The following is a 17,376-nucleotide window of genomic DNA, read 5'->3' on the forward strand; positions in this document are numbered from 1 at the left end:
CCCAGTTTATAAGTGATATGGGCCACAACCTCCACATCCTAAACTTTCCATCACTCATTATATTTCACGGCCCGCATTCACCAACCCATAATCCACACACACACACACACACTTACTGGTTACTATTAGTTACCACTCTACAATCGATCGTAGTACAACAACAACTACAACTAAAAACGTACATAGTAGTTAAGTTAAGTAGTACATTGTATTATAGATAAGTACAGTAGTTTAAGTTAGCTACGTAAAATTTTGACATCTTTCCTATTTAACCCATCAAGTAAACGGTAAAACTATTTTTCCGTACTGTAATTATTTTTTTTTTTTCCTTCTTCCTTTTTTTTTTTTTTATTTTTCCGTACTGTAATTATTTTTTTTTTTTCCTTCTTTTTTTTTTTTTTTTTTTTTAATTTTTTTTTTCTGTACTGCAACTGCAAGAAAACCCACTGGCCTAAAATCTCCAGAATCATAGCTCAGAAAAGAAGAAGGAAACAGATACACATACACACACACACACACCGAGAGAGAGAAAGAATCACAGATCAGAAAAGAAGAATCATAGATCAGAAAAAAAGAAAGCATCCAAGAAGAATACCAGTTCTTTGGCTTGCTTAGCGCGGCGGCGAACAGAGCGGAAGAGGAAAACAGAGATAGCGCCGGTGAGGAGAACGCTGGTTGCGACTTGGATAGTAGAAGGGTTGTCTGTGGTGGCGAAAATGGAAGGAAAACTCGGTGGGAGCTCCATTGGACCCTTCTTTCTTTTTTAACGCCGTTTGTCTGATGGGTTAAATGCGATAGATGTCAAAATTTTAAATAAGAAACCTAAAGCAGTAGTGTACCTATAATACTGTACCAAATTTTGCCCTCGCAGACAAATACAAACACAAAACAAGAGAGAGAGAGAGAGAGAGAGAGAGAGAGCTGAAACTCCAACCTCCTTCCTCTCGATCTCTCCGCCCTCAACTAACTCTACCAAAACGCCTCCGTTTCGACCATTCTCCTCTTTATAATCCCCAAATTACACACTCTTTCTTTCCTTCAAATCTCGCAATGCTCACCACTTGAACAACAAGTCCTTTTTGTTTTCAGAGCCCAAAGCAAAGCTGAAGGTACTTCTACTTCTTCTTCTTCTTCTTCTTTTGTGTCCTGTAACCTTATGCTTCTTATTTTTATATTATTTATTTTTAGCGTTTATGTGCTCTTTGGGAATGTATATGTATATGTATATGTATTTGGTTTTGGTTTTGGTTTTTTTCTTTAGTATAATTATGATTTGATTTATTATAATATTGGATTTTAATTACGTGTTTCTTAAATTCATGTTTGAATTCTCTATGGAACTGAAAATGCTACTACCACTCTGTTCTCCAATTGATTTTGTGCTATATATGCTTCATTTAATTTCGTTCCTTTTGTTATGATAATTAAATAAATGTATAAAAATCAACAACAATAATTCAGGGGTGGTTCAAAACTTTAAGAATGTAATAATAAATATTGATATTGGTGTGGTGATCTTAATATTATATAATCCATAATTGCTTCTTTGTTATATGTATGTCATAATATCATTTTGTATTATGTGGTAACCTGAAATGGGATCGAATACCCTTTCTCAAAACGAAGGGAACATCCATGCTCTGAATAATAATATTTCATTTGAAAATTAATAAATGTTTTTATTCTTGATTTGTATTCTAATTTTTGAACATCCTTTAATAGTAATGAATTTGCTTTATTATCCATTATTATTCTTCATTTGATAAAAAAAAATGATTAATAATATATATAAAGAAAATATTCATTATTTCTATTTAATTGATATATGTTTAATATTATATGAAAATTAAATGCTTAACCATATATAAAAATATAAATAAATATATATTTAATAATTAGTTAGTATATATATTCCTGACGTACTTGTGTCCAACTTTTTTAAAAATTGCCGTGTTGTTGTACTGTATCCGTATTTGTACCTATACCCGTGCTTGTACTGTATCCGTGCAGGTGCTTCCTAGCTGAAATCATAGATAATAAGGATGAAATTAATGAAAAAAAGTAGATTCACATTATGGATTACAATAGGAACAGAGTTTATAAGAGAAGCCATGAGCATATAATCATATTGACCGCCTATGTGTTAGGCACTATGGCTTGCACTTAAGGTTTTACTTTATTTGGGGCAATAAGAATTAGGTTTATTCAATTAAGGCTTGCATGAGAAGAAATGATTGCAAGTGATTAGACCGCCATGAAAGATTTTAATTGAGATATTCGATCTTGCAAATTTGTATTATCAAGGATGACGAATTTTATATTGCAGAAAACTTTTTTTATTGAATGATGTTTGATGTACTTTTACCATGCATTTTAGTATTTGATAATCACTTATTTATAGTTGGTTACCTGTTCTGTTAAGCAGGAAACTATTTTCACTAACAAACAGGTTTCCTCTTACCCCCTCAAAAAAAGGGGGTTTCCATTTTGAACACTGCAAACAAGTGAAAAATGACTTCTGATTTTGTTTTTCTTTTCTTCTGATATAAAAAATAAATGTGGTTACACAATTTCACTGGGCATCTATGATTTAGTTTTCCTTAGTAGTGTGCTGCAATATCTTTTTCCAACCACTATTATAATTTGTGGAGATCTTCTAATGATATTTATATTCTGTACTTTTAGCAGCTGGTATTCCCTGGGGGAAAACTGCAGGAAAGCTGACCAGCATTTCTGCAAGGTGCTAATCAGGGCCACGCTAAAGATTTTAAGGAACCAAATAGAGGTAAGTCTATGTCTATATGTACATTGAGAAGAAGGCTTTGAATTTGTGGATTTATTTTATTTTATTTATAAAGTCTTATTTGCTGTGTTTATGAGGATTTGAATAATCATTTATTTTGTTCATTTCATTGTTTTAGCCACCGTCATGAGCCTTGTTGCTCAATTGACACCTCTTGGTGTTTCCAATGGAAACATTTCCCAATGTAACTTTCAAATTGTTTTAGTCAACAAAAAATGATTGCTGCAAGGTTGCCTATTATTGAAAAACTAATTATTGGTAATGGTTGATGAGGTCCTAGAAACCTTTTTTTATATACTTTTATTGAATAATCGTGCAGAGTTGTCTTCAATAATTTAAAGTGAAAGTTGTACTTTTCCAATATTACAAATTCCATAAAGAATATATGGAGCACAACTGAAAATTTCACAAAGCTTAGAAAGAATTCTGAGGGTACATTTGGTATGTTGTAATAGATAGTGTAATGGAATAGCTATTATATAGGAATAACCATTTAGTTGTTTGGTAGTGTTTTTATTACAAGGGATAGCTATTGTTTAAAATAGAGAATAACCATTCTTTTTGAAGATGGCTTTAATTGCTATTCCTTAATCTACTCAAATAGTTACTAAAATAAAGTTCCCAATATGCCCAAAGCTACTGCTTCTATTCTCTTCTCCGTTAAGTACTCTCTCTCTAGAGCAAACAAGTTTTTTGTTTGTATTTTTGTTTGTTTGTAGCTCTGCTGATGATCTCTACGTTGTAGTCTTCTTTGGCTTTTGATGAGATTAATTATCTTTTATTTTCTGTGCAGTGAGTTTACTATCGTAAACTCATTGTACTTTTTTTTTAATCAATAAAGATGTTATTACCTATCAAAAAAAAAAAAAAAAAAAACTATGGATGGGAATTTTCGTTTTAATTCGAATAGCAGTATTAATTATTTATATATATATATATATATATTTATATATATATATTTTCCAATTTGTATGTAATTGAATGCTAAAAACCAAGAAGTGAAAATATATATTATATTTTTTTAAAAGGGTATATTGTGAAATTTAATTAAAATATGATGCCATTTCACCACCTTAAGGATTATTTTCATGTGTTATCACCAAAAAAATGAAATGGAATAATTTATTCCTATCATCTATTTGTATTCTTTGTAATACTTATTCTTATTACAATGAATTACCATTATAGTGTACCAAACGTGCTCTAAGAATTTGAAAGTTCAATCTTGATGTGATGGACACTTGGAGTATTTGGCGACTTTTATTTGACGCTGTGCTCTCAAATAAACCAAATGTCCATCTGATTTATCTTCTCTTTCAGTCCCTCCTTTTATTGGCCTTTGATCTTTTTTGTCTTTTTTTTTTTTTTGGTAGGGTGTGTCAAAATATGTTGATTTGGTCTCTCTCTTTTATTTTTGACATCCATGTATGCCAATAAAAAAGGAAAAGAAAAGACCAAAGTTTTTGTTGTGACATCCACATGTCTCCCTCTCAAATTAATATTACTTAAGGACTTCTCAATTATTTATTTTGTAGTTGTTTAATGCTTGCACCATTATCTGGGACATATCTTGTTTTATAACTCAAGAAGTTTGATGTGATATAGTATTTGAATCCCACTTGAGTTGGAAATGTGGCTGGTTAATGGATATATATACTAGCTGGGCTTCTTTACTTTCAAGCTTAAGCTTCTGGGTTGGGTCTTTAGCACGGTATCAAAATCTAGTTTGTTTGTTCTTGAACTCCTTGTTTTTGGTCCATTTGTGTTGGTTCAATTTCAGCTATGTCATTGGCCTTTTTGAGGGGGTGTGAACGGGAGTATTCTAGACCTGAAATTGTAGTTCCTGTGAACTTCACTTAGCAACAGGATCCTTTACTGTTTCGAACTTAATTGAAGCTTATTGATCATTGTATTCTCAGAGCTTAGTTGTGATGTACATCTAGTATACATCCTGTGTACTTGGTGCATTCCATTTCTCTTAATAAAACTTATTAGTTATTACTAATCAAAAAATTGTGTCAGCCCTTTTTTTTTTTTTTGGGCCTAGATCTGAGAGGGGGTGTTAAGGAATCCCACATTAATTATTTGTGTGGTTGGATATGGGTAGATATACTTGTTGGGTCTCTCTATCTACAAGGTTGATGATGTGGGATGCACAAGGAAATTTTTTATTTTAATTTAGTTTTATTTATTTTGGCCATTAATTGTATTTTTTATTTTAGGCTGTAGTATGTACTAGGTTAATTGGTTTTTTTAATTTAAAATCTAGGGTATTTTTGTAAAGAGTCACTAGGGTTTCCTATGACAATTAAAATTTCAGTTTTGTATTCCTCTATTAGTATTGTACTCCTATAAAAGGAGAGATTCTGTGATGAATAATGTTTCTTTTGGTTTTATGGTCTGGTGCTGACTCTAGCCAACCCTAGGTGTTGATTTTTACTGATTTTTCCTTTGCTTGGTGCTGACTCCAAGCAAGCCTAGGTGCTGGTTCCTTGGTTTTATCCTTTATTTTTTGTTTTTTAAATTTTCCCGTTGAATTGTTCTAGTTTGTCTTGTGTCAGTTGAGCTTTTGGGTTGGATGATTTAATTATATTTTGAAAGAAAACGCTTATTAGCTCATACCAAAGGCTTTATATTATACTATGCATTTCATTTATGGACTTACTGGTCCGCTAGGTAATCCTTTGATTTTATGAAAATGTGACATAGACACTTGGTAGTTTTCTATTAGGATTTATTGATATTGACATTTAGTTGACCTTTCATTTTGATATGATTATTTACTTGTGAGATTTGATTTTATATATGTTGTAGACCTTGTTTTTTTGTGCTGAAGTTATCACTGAGGGAATGTAACTCTTTTATCAGGATTGACTCTGTTGGGCCATTTAGTTGTTGAAAGATGAGTGCCTACATTGTCGGCGTTCTTGTTCCTCTTTTAGTTACTATGCTACATCGGAATTCCAAGAATTCAAAGAAACGAGGTTTGCTAGTTGATGTTGGTGGGGAACCTGGGTATGCTATCCGAAACCGTCGGGTCACTTCCCCAGTGCAAACAGCATGGGAAGGTATCTCAAGTCTTGCAGAACTTTTTGAGCGTTCATGCAAGCTGTACCGAGATAAGCACTTACTTGGAACTAGGAAGTTGATTGCAAGGGAGATTGAAGTGACTGAAGATGGAAGGTCCTTTGAAAAGCTTCATTTGGGAGACTATGAGTGGCTAACCTATGGGAAAGCATTTGAAGTTGTGTGCAACTTTGCTTCTGGATTGGCTCAACTTGGGCACAAAAAGGAAGAACGCGTAGCTATCTTTGCTGACACAAGAGAGGAGTGGTTCATTGCATTGCAGGTTCATTGTCTTATGGGTCCACTTACATTTAAAATGGATCATTCTTTCACTGAATTTAATTATCTATATGTGCAGGTTTTGGATATAAATGGAAACTTTGGTTATTGTACATATGATTTGATTTTAAATTATCTGAGATATAGTGATACAAAATAACTGAGCTATATCATTCTAGAATTATATCATTTACTAAACTGCATGTAAGGATGATGGTAGCATTAAATTTGATGTAAGCATTGACATGTTTCCTAGGATGTGTAGTCTGTTTATTCTGGGATTCAACTCTCGAAAAGCACACTTTTTTTTTGTATTTCACTTATGTTTAATAAATAAAGACTATTATGATAGAGATGCAATCGATATTTTTATAATACCTCTGCCTCTCACAGTTGTATAATATATCTTTTTGATAAGTAGTTGTATAATATATCTGATTCAGTTTTCTATATCAGGGTTGCTTTAGGCGCAATGTCACTGTTGTGACTATATATGCATCTTTAGGGGAGGAGGCTCTGTGTCACTCATTAAATGAGGTTCTCTCTCTCTCTCTCTCTCTCTGTGAACCTTCCCCCCACCCCCCAAACAATTCAGTTGGCATTTTATATTGTGTTACCAAGCCTTTGTAGGTGCTTTAAGTCCCTGCTTGAATACCCTTACTCACAATATTAGTTTAAACATGAGAATACAAAGCTGTCATGTTATCTGCTATTCCCATGTGATAGCATAACTTTGGTACTGGACCATTACTTTAGATTTCATCACATTCCTTCTCTTATATATCACTTTTGTGGGTATTTTATAAATTATAACTAGTAGATCTTCATTCAGCAGGTTATGGGAACTTCAGGATGTTATTGTAATTTAAGTGGAGCTTTAAATGAAATATTAATCTCATAGCATATGCACTCTTTGAGAAAAGTATGATTTCTCACTTTTGATTTCCTCTCACTCAACCGACAGAAAGAAAAACAGTATTTTCTTTTCTGAAAACATTTCTGAGAGTGGTATTTTTGTGTTCTGATGAAGCTGTTAGGTAAGTGTGAAATTAAAAAAAATAATGAAGAAGGTAGTTAATTGTTTCCAAAACCTAATTTGTTACACATGCATTTTAAACATTCCTCTAGAAACTCTCTTTTTTGATAAAAAAAAAATTGATTTGTTCCATAATTTTGATGAAATATGAACCTTAGTTCCTGAAATTAGTAATCCCTTATTTTAGTTGTAGCTTTCTTGTATGCTTACCTAAATAAAGAGTGTCTAGGTCATAATCAACAACTCAGAAGATTGGTTACGCAATTAACATGTTACTAATCAGTTAATGTCCCAATTTTATATGGTTACTTCAATTCCTAAAGCTCATCCATAATGACTCAGTCCACTTGTGGAATTCAACAACTGGAGTTAATATGCTAGTTCAAGTTCCAGTTCCAGTTAGCGCTCATTTCTGCTCAATATTGCTTAATTTTATTTGGTTTCAGACAGAGGTTACTACTGTGATATGTGGGCACAAAGAACTCAAGAAAATTATAGAGATAAGTGGACAACTTGACACGGTGAAACGCGTGATATGTATGGATGATGAGATCCCATCTAATGCGTTCTATGTTGAGCAGAGCAACAGCTGGAAAATTACTTCATTTGCAGATGTGGAAATACTTGGCAGACAAAATCCTCTTGATGCTGACTTACCTCTTTCAGCTGATATTGCAGTTATAATGTACACAAGTGGGAGTACTGGATTACCTAAGGTTAGAAGCATAAAAAAAGATATAATTCTAGTAGTTTCTATCAAGTTTTTTCACCTCTGCACCTGATTAATTATCTCAGTTGGTTTTTGAATGTTTGATTCATGTTTCTCTCTTCTCAATAGCGGGTGGGGGGTGGGTTTAGGACTTTCCTCAAAATGGTTTGTTAAGTACATTTCTCTGCAATATGAGAGAGCCCTGACAAGTGCAGCCAATTTCTAGTTTGCTAGTTTGATCAGTTGGTTATATGCATGGCATGGCCCATCATATGAGTATTAGCACTACAATGTAGAAGTAATACAAAATCCTAAATATATTGTATATGGTGAGTTAAATATTTGCAACTAGAAAGCAATGAAGAAACTTGGTAAATTTTAGATTCTTTTTTTAATGGAAATTTGATAATTTTTATTTTTTAAATAGAAAAAAATGTACATGTAGTGAAGTGACCTGGTTTTCACAATTCAAGTGGCTAGTCAACCATGATCCTCGGTATACTGACGTTCAGATATTGGAGGAGAAATGGTGGTCTTTGTAATTAGAGGTGTTCCAAACAACTGGCTGGTGATTATAGGGGTGTTCATCGGCCGGTGCAGCTGGCTTTGGGAGGGTTTTTAGGGCCATTCTGCCAACATCAGTTTCCTAAAGAATGCAAACTGTCATCTCACCGCGGATTTTTATTCCAGCAACATCAGTGGCAGCTTCCATCAGCGTGGAAGTTGGTGGCCACCGTTGCATGATAGAGAGAGATCTGAAACAAGAGAGAGAGGGAGAGAGATTTCAAACCCAGAAACCTAAGATCTAAAGCACAATCAAATGATTCAAATCCAAAACCTAAGATCTAAAACACAATCAAACCTATTACCCACAGAACAAATCAATAAATCTGGCCGACGTCGAAAAGGCCTGGAGTGCTCCGACCACCGCCCCAAGTACTGTCAGCATCCTCATTCGGCTGTTTGAGTGGTGCAAACTCTGGTCGGATTGTTGGTGCCAGATTGGTGGTGTTCACCCCTACTGGTGAAACATTTTGGCGGATCCTGGTATGGTGCAGTTTGGATTGGACAGTTATTCCTGAAGCTATAAGCCTATAAGTTCAAAAGCTACATTTATGCTCCCTATATCTTTGGATGTGATTCCTTCTTTTCCAAGGGTTTTGTGATTTTTCACAATTCTAGGGTTTTTATTTTTAAATGGTGGTTCCTGATCTATTCATATCTTTTAAAGAACTTTATGTATTACAGATAAAAATATTTGCAACTTGCATATGGTAAGATATTCATATTTACGTGATACTTATGTGTTCAATATTTTTAAAAATGGTTATTCAAATCATATCAGAATTTTATCTAGTACTAATTCACTTGGTTTTCCACTTTATACAGGGTGTGATGATGACACATGCCAATGTCCTTGCTACAGTTTCTGCTGTCATGACAATTGTTCCAGGCCTTGGAAGCAATGATATTTATCTGGCATACCTGCCCATGGCTCATATCCTTGAATTAGCTGCTGAGGTATGTTGAATCTGTATTCTGGTTCTATCTATAACTATAGTAGTTCAATAAGTATTTTGCATCCAATTATAGGGATAGTTTATTAAATTTTTACCTTTCCTTTCTAACGTTCTTGAAACTACTTTCACTCATTTTGTTCTAGAATGTGATGGCTGCTGTTGGAACTGCCATAGGATATGGATCCCCTTTGACACTTACTGATACATCAAGCAAGATAAAAAAGGGAACAAAGGGAGATGCCTCCATGCTGTTGCCAACTGTAATGACGGCTGTCCCAGCAATTCTCGATCGTGTTCGTGATGGGGTGCTCAAGAAGGTTTGTAAATTTTGACATGCATATGGTACCTGCATGAATACTTACATATACACAATTAATGCATGTTTATGTGTTTGCTTCTATGCATCTACATATCTGCTTCTTAGATTGTATGAAACTTTTCCAAATATAAGGTGAGCCATCACTATATCTTCCCAATACTTCAGGTGAATGCAACAGGTGGATTATCGAAGAAGTTGTTTCACTTGGCATATGATCGCAGTTTGTCTGCAGTTAATGGTAGTTGGTTTGGGGCTTGGGGCCTGGAAAGAGTTCTGTGGAACTTTCTTGCATTTAGAAAGGTCCGGGCAGTTTTGGGAGGTCGTATCCGCTTTTTGCTATCTGGAGGTGCTCCTCTCTCCAGTGATACTCAAAGATTCATCAATATTTGTCTTGGGTTAGTATCCCCGAAACTTTTAAGTTTAAGTACTTCCAGTATAGGAGTTGCTGATTCCTTCCAGTGTATAATACTAACCACTCTCTTTCTCATACACAGCACATAGGCATAGAGCTACACATTTCACAAACAAAAGTAAATATTTTAGAAATTTGTGAATTTTCTTTTCTTGGTTGCCTGCAAGTAAGTTATTGTGAAGTGTAACTGTTTGGAACTTGAGAGCTCCTCATTCATTTTGAATTAATACTCCAAAAGAGTTGAACTTTGCAGCAAAAGACAAACTGTTAAACAATTACTCTGATGATAATATGAACTCTACATCTAATGCTTGGTTACAAGCTTTCTCACTGTTACTTTATGTTCTGTAAGAACCTGTAGTTGCTGTCTCTATTGGAATCTAGCCATCAGGCTGAACTTCCTAATTGTTACCTCTATGTATGCCCATTGTATGTAAGAGTATTTGAGAACAGAATTAAAACAGCACAGTTAATGCCCCATTTTATCTGAGGGAGTGACCACAAGACCAATGATTTATATTTTGTTTCCTGTATATTAAAGTTTATAGTTGATAATGATACATCTCTTGTTAACTCTGAATGGGGATTATTGGAGGGCATGTCAATGGGCTGCCCAAATATAAAAGCTGAAGGCAACCATTTAAAATTGTCCCTGGTTATGTGATCTGTAAGATCTTTGCTATAATCCAGTGTAGTTTGGATAACTGTGAAGGTGTGAATAGAGTTCAGAAACATTGATTTGTTTTTTCAGGATTTTACCACCTATTGTTTCAAAACCTATGAAAGATTTTTGTAGAAAAGAATGCCTTTTCACATTCTTGAAGGAAAAAAAGTGTAGAAAAAGAATGCTTTCTGATGTTATTAGATACTGTGCATTTAAGGTTTATAATTGACCATGTGAAAAACACCCACACAGTCTAATTATTACGAGGGAACTCTGATAACATGAGATTTTACCTTGGACAGTTCTCATGATTTTCTTGATTTGATTTTATATTTTTATATCACACACTAATCAGATGACTCTTTTCCAGTGCTCCAATAGGTCAAGGTTATGGTCTTACTGAGACTACTGCCGGTGCAACATTCTCCGAGTTCGATGATACATCTGTTGGTCGTGTTGGAGCTCCGCTTCCCTGCTCATTCATTAAGGTACTGAATAACTGAAAAGAACTGTACCTCATCTGCTTAGATGAAAACCTTTTCAAGCAACATGTGCATCTCTTTCAAAAGGTTGTGTGAGTTCCAAACTGAGGCCGGTGATCAGTTAGTTGAGAAATTCATTTATCCATTCCTGTCTAGTATCAGTATGTCCACCTTTCATGTTTTCTACAGCTAATGCATATGGTAGAAGTTTTGCAGCTCATTCTGAGGCATGAGGCTGAATGCATGACATAAGCCTTGATGTAGGAAAGAGGAGAAATCATATTTAGAATTCCTGGATCAGGTCTGGTAGTGCTTGGTCAGCTTGGATTTTGAGGAATTAGGGTTAGGGTTTGGTGGGAAAAGGCCAGAGAATAGTAAGGAATTAGGGTTTCTAATGGTGAAAGGAATGGTAGGATTTGGGATAAATAAAAAGGCAAAGTCAAAGTCTGGGTTGCTGTTTCAGGGTTGTGAATAGTGCTTTGGCTCTTTATGAGTATTTGGGGCAATTTAAGGGATGGGTGGTTCAGGGTTTGAAGTTTTGGGTTTAAAACTTGACAAATCAACTGGTGTATGCTAGGTTTCAAGGTTTTGGAAATTTGAGGAAAAAAAAAAAGAAACATAATAAACGTCTAAGCATCACACCTAGCATTCCCTTGGCATCATGCATTAGAGAAGCTTGTATCGCACAAAGCCTTTTAACTTCTGAAAATTTAGAAAACTAAGTATAGCAATATTGCAGAGCATGTGCCTTTCATGCTGAAGTGAGTTCTCAGAAATGTTGCCTTTCTTGTCCATTAACAGCTTTATATTTATATTTATAAGTGATGCCTGAATAATATTAAGATTATAATGGCCAAGAGCCCCCCTCCACATTGTAATGATTGAATTATCAAAATATTAAGGTTATAATATTTTGCATAGCGATTCTTGGGGCATCACCTTTTTTCCCCCCTGGTACTTTTCTTTATCATTAATATAATTTTTTTTTTTTGGTTACTCTAGCATGAATTCAAATTTTGTACACTGACAAGAATAGTAACTGCGATACTTGTACCTTATATCCCATTACATTACTCTCTTGGGTTCAAATTATTCACATTGCAGTATTACAGTGCTAATGGCAAACCCCTCATTTTCCCTTTTTCACACCCAGTATTAGTGTCATAAAAGTCAATCTAATAGTTTCAAATGAGAATTTTCTTTTAAGATTATGTGGTGTGCCTTCAATATGATTTATACATTTTTTTTTGAAAAGACATTCAATTTGAATTTGACCACATTAACATTTAATCTTCTCTATCTCAGTTAATTGACTGGCCTGAAGGTGGATATCTAACTAGTGATTCACCAAAGCCTCGTGGGGAAATAGTCGTTGGTGGTCCAAATGTTACACTTGGATATTTCAAAAATGAAGAAAAAACAAAAGAATCATACAAGGTAGAGTTTGATGAATACTATTTGTTTTATCTATCAAAAGAAAGGTAGATTTTGAAAATTAAGTCCTCTAGCCAAAGGCAGGTGTAGTTGGGACTTGTTAATTATGCTTTGCTTATTCTCTTTTGTTGTAAAAGGTTGATGAGAGAGGAATGAGGTGGTTCTATACAGGTGACATAGGGCAGTTTCATGCTGATGGTTGCCTTGAGATAATTGACCGTAAAAAGGACATTGTCAAACTTCAGCATGGAGAGTATGTCTCATTAGGCAAGGTATGACTGTTGCAAGATGAAATTTAAATTTAAATTAGATGTTCCTCAGGACCTAATATTTTTTCTTACAGGTTGAAGCTGTTCTCCAAGCTAGCCCCTATATTGACAATATCATGTTGCATGCTGATCCCTTCCATAGTTACTGTGTGGCTCTTGTGGTGCCTTCTCAGCATACAGTGGAAGATTGGGCTTCTAAGCAAGGAATTCCTTTTACTGACTTTGCAGACTTGTGCAAGAAAGAAGAAACGAAGAAGGAAGTGCTTGCTTCAATCCAAAAGGTATAACTGTGATAAAATTTCTTTCATTTGAATTTTGTTTGATGTCTAGGAATTTAACTTCAAGCTCTAAAGAGGTTAACCTTACATAATTGTTATGAGTTACCTTTCATTTGTAAACATTTTTGTGTCACAAAATTGTGAACTAATACCATTTTATTCGTTTATTAGTAAAAATGACTACATGTAGAAAATATTTGGGAGAATAGCCTTTTTGTGATTTCAAATTTGAAAACATGATTTCAAAAAAAGACTGCTGAAATCAATATGATGACTCCACCAGTGGATATCTATGCACAGATTTCAAAATATACACTGAAACATGATTTTCATGTTTTGAAAACATGAGTACTTTCAAATGAGTGTTTTAAACTAAAATTGTAATTTGGAAACACAATTTTCATAAATCATGTTTTAAAAATACGATTTCAGCTCAAAATAAATGAAGAGAAAACGCATATTTCAAAAGTTTAGAAAGAGTTAATGATTTGGGGAGAGGGTGGGTGCAATTTCATAGATTTCAAAATTTATATTAAAATCGTGTTTTTGAAGCACAAATTTAGAGAAAAACTTGCAAATAAAACACGATTTTTAGGCAAAATGTGATTTATGAATTCATATTTCCAAAACATGATTTCAACGTACTATGATTGAAAGTTTCATGTTTTGAGGAGTTTAGCAGTACTAGTTACTGATTAGGTGCAAATTTTGTACACATTTCAAATTTACATCGAATTCATGATTCCAAAGTACAATTTCAAGGCAAAGGCAAATGTGTTATATACTGAAATTGTATTTGATTTAACTGAAATTGTATTTCCTTGTAAAATAATTGAAACATAAATCGTGTTTTCACTTGAATATAAATGTTTGTTTTCAAAACATGATGTTGAAGTGTACATTACCCTCAGCTCTTTGTCAGGTCAGTAGAAGTTTAAACTAAAATCATGTTTTCAATTGTGTTTTCGAGAACATGATTTACCGAAAAATATTCTCCCAAATATTTTCTAAATAGTGCCAATTTTCAATAACAATTAATAAAATAGTATTATTTTGCAAATTTTACCTTATATTTATGTTCAGTATCCAGGATTAAAATTTTTTGGGGGAGATTATGCCTATGGTGATTTTAGAGTCAAAAGACAGACAATGCATAGTTGATTTTGTCAAGGCTCTGGTTTGGGAATCAGATGTCTTAGGGTTGACTCTCCCTGGGTTTACTCTATCTGTATCTGTGTGGTTTGTGGGTTATTACATAACTCCGTATGGTTTCATCTTTCATTAGTCTCAACTTTTAATGTTGGGAACACTTGCATTCTCTTTGATACAATCTTTATAAACTGACATGAATATCAACCCCCAACAACAGAAACTGCAACATCTACCTGGTTCAATTTGCTAGTACTTAGCTCTCTCTTTCTCTCTCTTTATTTTTTATTTTTATAATTTTGTTTACTGATTGCAGGAAGCAAAAAGGGCACGATTACAGAGATTTGAGATTCCGGTTAAAATCAAATTACTTTCTGAACTGTGGACTCCTGAATCTGGCCTTGTCACTGCAGCTCTCAAGCTCAAGAGAGATATTATTAAAAAAACTTTCTCTGAAGACCTCTCTAATTTATATGCTTCATGATTATTGAGAAAATGTGGGCGGCTTTAGTTCTAGCTCTTCTTTTCTTTTTTTGCCTTTTCGTTTTATATATGATTTATGCTGGGAATTATTGTTGGGAATTTTCAGAGATACTGGTTTTACGTGCTTAGTCTTAAAAACATTCATCTCCATTTTATCCTTTGTTTTGTTTTTGTTTTTGTTATTTATTTATTTATTTATTTATTTATTTTTTTGGGGTTTTGGGGGGGGGAGGGGCGGGGGGGCGGGGAGAGGATTATTGTAGCAGATTCAAATCGAATAAAGTCCCTAGCAAAAACTATAAAATAATAATTAAAACAAAAAAAAAAAGTCCGAGAAGATTGTGGGTGTATATGAATAAATCTGGATTACGACTCACCTAAGCATTAGCAGAATAAAAGAAAATTAAAAAAGTGCAAGTGGAATACAAAATTTATGTAGCAGCTTGTGCTTCCTGTTTAGCTGAAATGTCGGTGCAAGAGTTTGCTTCACTGTTGAAAAACACTGTTGAGGTGATGAAGGTCTGCAATTGAAAAGCATTGTTGGTTCCTCCAATTACATAGTGCTTTTAATTTTTGAAATTTGAAAAGTGCACTTTTAATTCATAAAGTTTCAAAAGTTCTATTGGTCCCTAGTCAACTTTTATTAATTCTCGTCTCTGTGTCTTAGTGGAACATTGACACTGTATTAATTTATTTTAGGCGTAAATGCACTTTTAGTCCTTACATTTTAAAGTTTATCCATTTTAGTCCCTACATTTTATTTTTTCCACATTTAGTCCCTAAAACCAATTTACGCCTTTCACTTTAGTCCTTCAAGCCCCATTCCGTCACCAATTAACGGGGAAATAGACGGGATCTATAAAATATTATTATTTTTTAACCCTGGTGAATAAAATAAGGAAGAAATCAGATTCAAGCTCACGTGATGAATCACGTGAAGCACTTTTAGTGCACTTACCACCTACCTCTGGCGCGCAGGTAATGAGCTTCCCCAAATCAGACTGAAATCCCTTGCTCTCTGCCTCTGCCTCACAACCAATAGCCATCATCATCAACCTAAAGAAAATCTCACTTCTCTCTCAAACCACCACCATCATCATCAACCATCTCAAGATCTTCAACCATTTCGAAGTCCCTGATTAGATGGAAGCAAGCTCTTCAACCAGTTCAAGCTTGAGGAGGAGAGCTCCATTTAGGTGCCACTGTGATGAAAACCCAGTGTTAGTCGTTTCGTGGACACCGGACAACCTTGGCAAAAGGTTTTATAGCTGTCCAAACTACTGGGTATTTCAATATTTGAGTATTTTTTTAATTAATCATGTTTTTTCTACTGGGTAGTTCAAGCTTTTGATTTTGAATCATGGGGTTTTCGTGCTTTTATTTTTATTTCATTAGGGTTAAGGGAGGAGGGACTTTCTGCATTTAGTTCGTTTTCCTAGGTTTGGAAGCAATAATTTTGGGTTTTTTTTTTCTTGTTTTACTAAGCTGTTTGGTGGTGTAAAAAATGCTGCTAGTAGTTTTTGATACCTTGTTCAAGAGGTAGGATTTGTGCATATAAGGGTATTGTTCAACTATGACATGCATTATGTGAGCATATGTGGTTAAGTCTCTGGTTTATTGACTGCATTCACTTGTGAGTTGTTATGGATGCATATGGCTTGGGTTTGCGAAATTTAAACTCAATTTGTTGACTGGGGAATATTTTCCTTTTGTTGGTTGGGTTAGTTTATTGATCTTCAATGGTAATGTTTTCTTAAAAATTGGATTGCTGTGGTTATATATAAACAACAATGTTTTTTCAATTTCATGTTAATTATACAGTCCTTATTGGTCATTAAGTAGCTTGATCGATAAAGAAATTGGTTTGCATTTCAGGTTGGGCGAAAGTGTAAATTCTTCCAATGGCGTGATGATGAGATATTTGATCGTGGTAAGGTGCTCATCCCAGAGCAAAGGCAACGGATTATCAGACTAGAGGCTGAGGTTGCAAGATGCTACAGGAGAGAGAAGTTGTACAATGTGGCTTTGACCTTCTTAATGGTGATATGTGGGATTTGTCTCGTTAATTGTATGGGTAGTTAGACAGGTAGTGGAAGTTTGATTAGGCTGGGAAGTGTGGAAGTGTTTATGTTTGGTTAGGTGGGTGGTGGAAGTGTATGTTTGGTTAGCATGTTTCATAGATGGGGGAGTTTCAATATCCTGTAATTGCTAATGCAAAGGGTTGGTAGTGTGTACATTTTGTGGTTAAGCAGTTAGTATGGATACACCTGCTGGTTTTTTTTTGGTACCATTCCTGGAATGAAATGAATACCCCTGTTTTCTAACTGTGTTGTTCAATGTGGGGCTGCTGAAATGTGTTTATGAACTGTATTCATACTGGTTTCAGTTTAATAAAAAATAAAAAGTTAAATAACCAATTTGAAAAAAGAGATGTGAATATGAAATTTGTTAGTAAGTCTCAATTTCAAAGTCA

General features: G+C 34.2%; 1 protein-coding gene and 1 long non-coding RNA gene across 3 annotated transcripts; both read left to right on the forward strand.

Annotated features, from left to right (window-relative positions):
- The first annotated feature begins 445 nt into the window (after window positions 1–445).
- Window positions 446–15,058, forward strand: LOC112007141 (long chain acyl-CoA synthetase 9, chloroplastic). Of its 2 annotated transcripts, none has more exons than XM_024039441.2 (13): window positions 446–1,109; window positions 2,686–2,785; window positions 5,672–6,152; window positions 6,605–6,685; window positions 7,631–7,900; window positions 9,283–9,414; window positions 9,557–9,730; window positions 9,898–10,127; window positions 11,179–11,296; window positions 12,596–12,727; window positions 12,862–12,996; window positions 13,068–13,274; window positions 14,737–15,058. In XM_024039441.2, exons 3-13 carry the CDS (start codon window positions 5,706–5,708, stop codon window positions 14,902–14,904), a joined length of 2,094 nt encoding a protein of 697 aa, XP_023895209.1. In that variant the 5' UTR covers window positions 446–1,109; window positions 2,686–2,785; window positions 5,672–5,705; the 3' UTR covers window positions 14,905–15,058. The 2 variants fall into 2 exon arrangements, with proteins under 2 accessions (XP_023895209.1, XP_023895210.1); XM_024039442.2 differs by having other exon boundaries at window positions 2,689–2,785.
- A 141-nt stretch (window positions 15,059–15,199) lies between these two features.
- LOC136064998 (uncharacterized) lies at window positions 15,200–17,227 on the forward strand. The gene is made up of 2 exons (XR_010626644.1): window positions 15,200–16,162; window positions 16,779–17,227. It is a non-coding gene; the product is annotated as an uncharacterized LOC136064998 (long non-coding RNA).
- The last annotated feature ends 149 nt before the right edge of the window (window positions 17,228–17,376 follow it).

Source organism: Quercus suber, unplaced genomic scaffold (assembly GCF_002906115.3).
Source record: "Quercus suber isolate HL8 unplaced genomic scaffold, Cork oak 2.0 scaffold_824, whole genome shotgun sequence".
Classification (NCBI taxonomy): Eukaryota; Viridiplantae; Streptophyta; class Magnoliopsida; order Fagales; family Fagaceae; genus Quercus; species Quercus suber.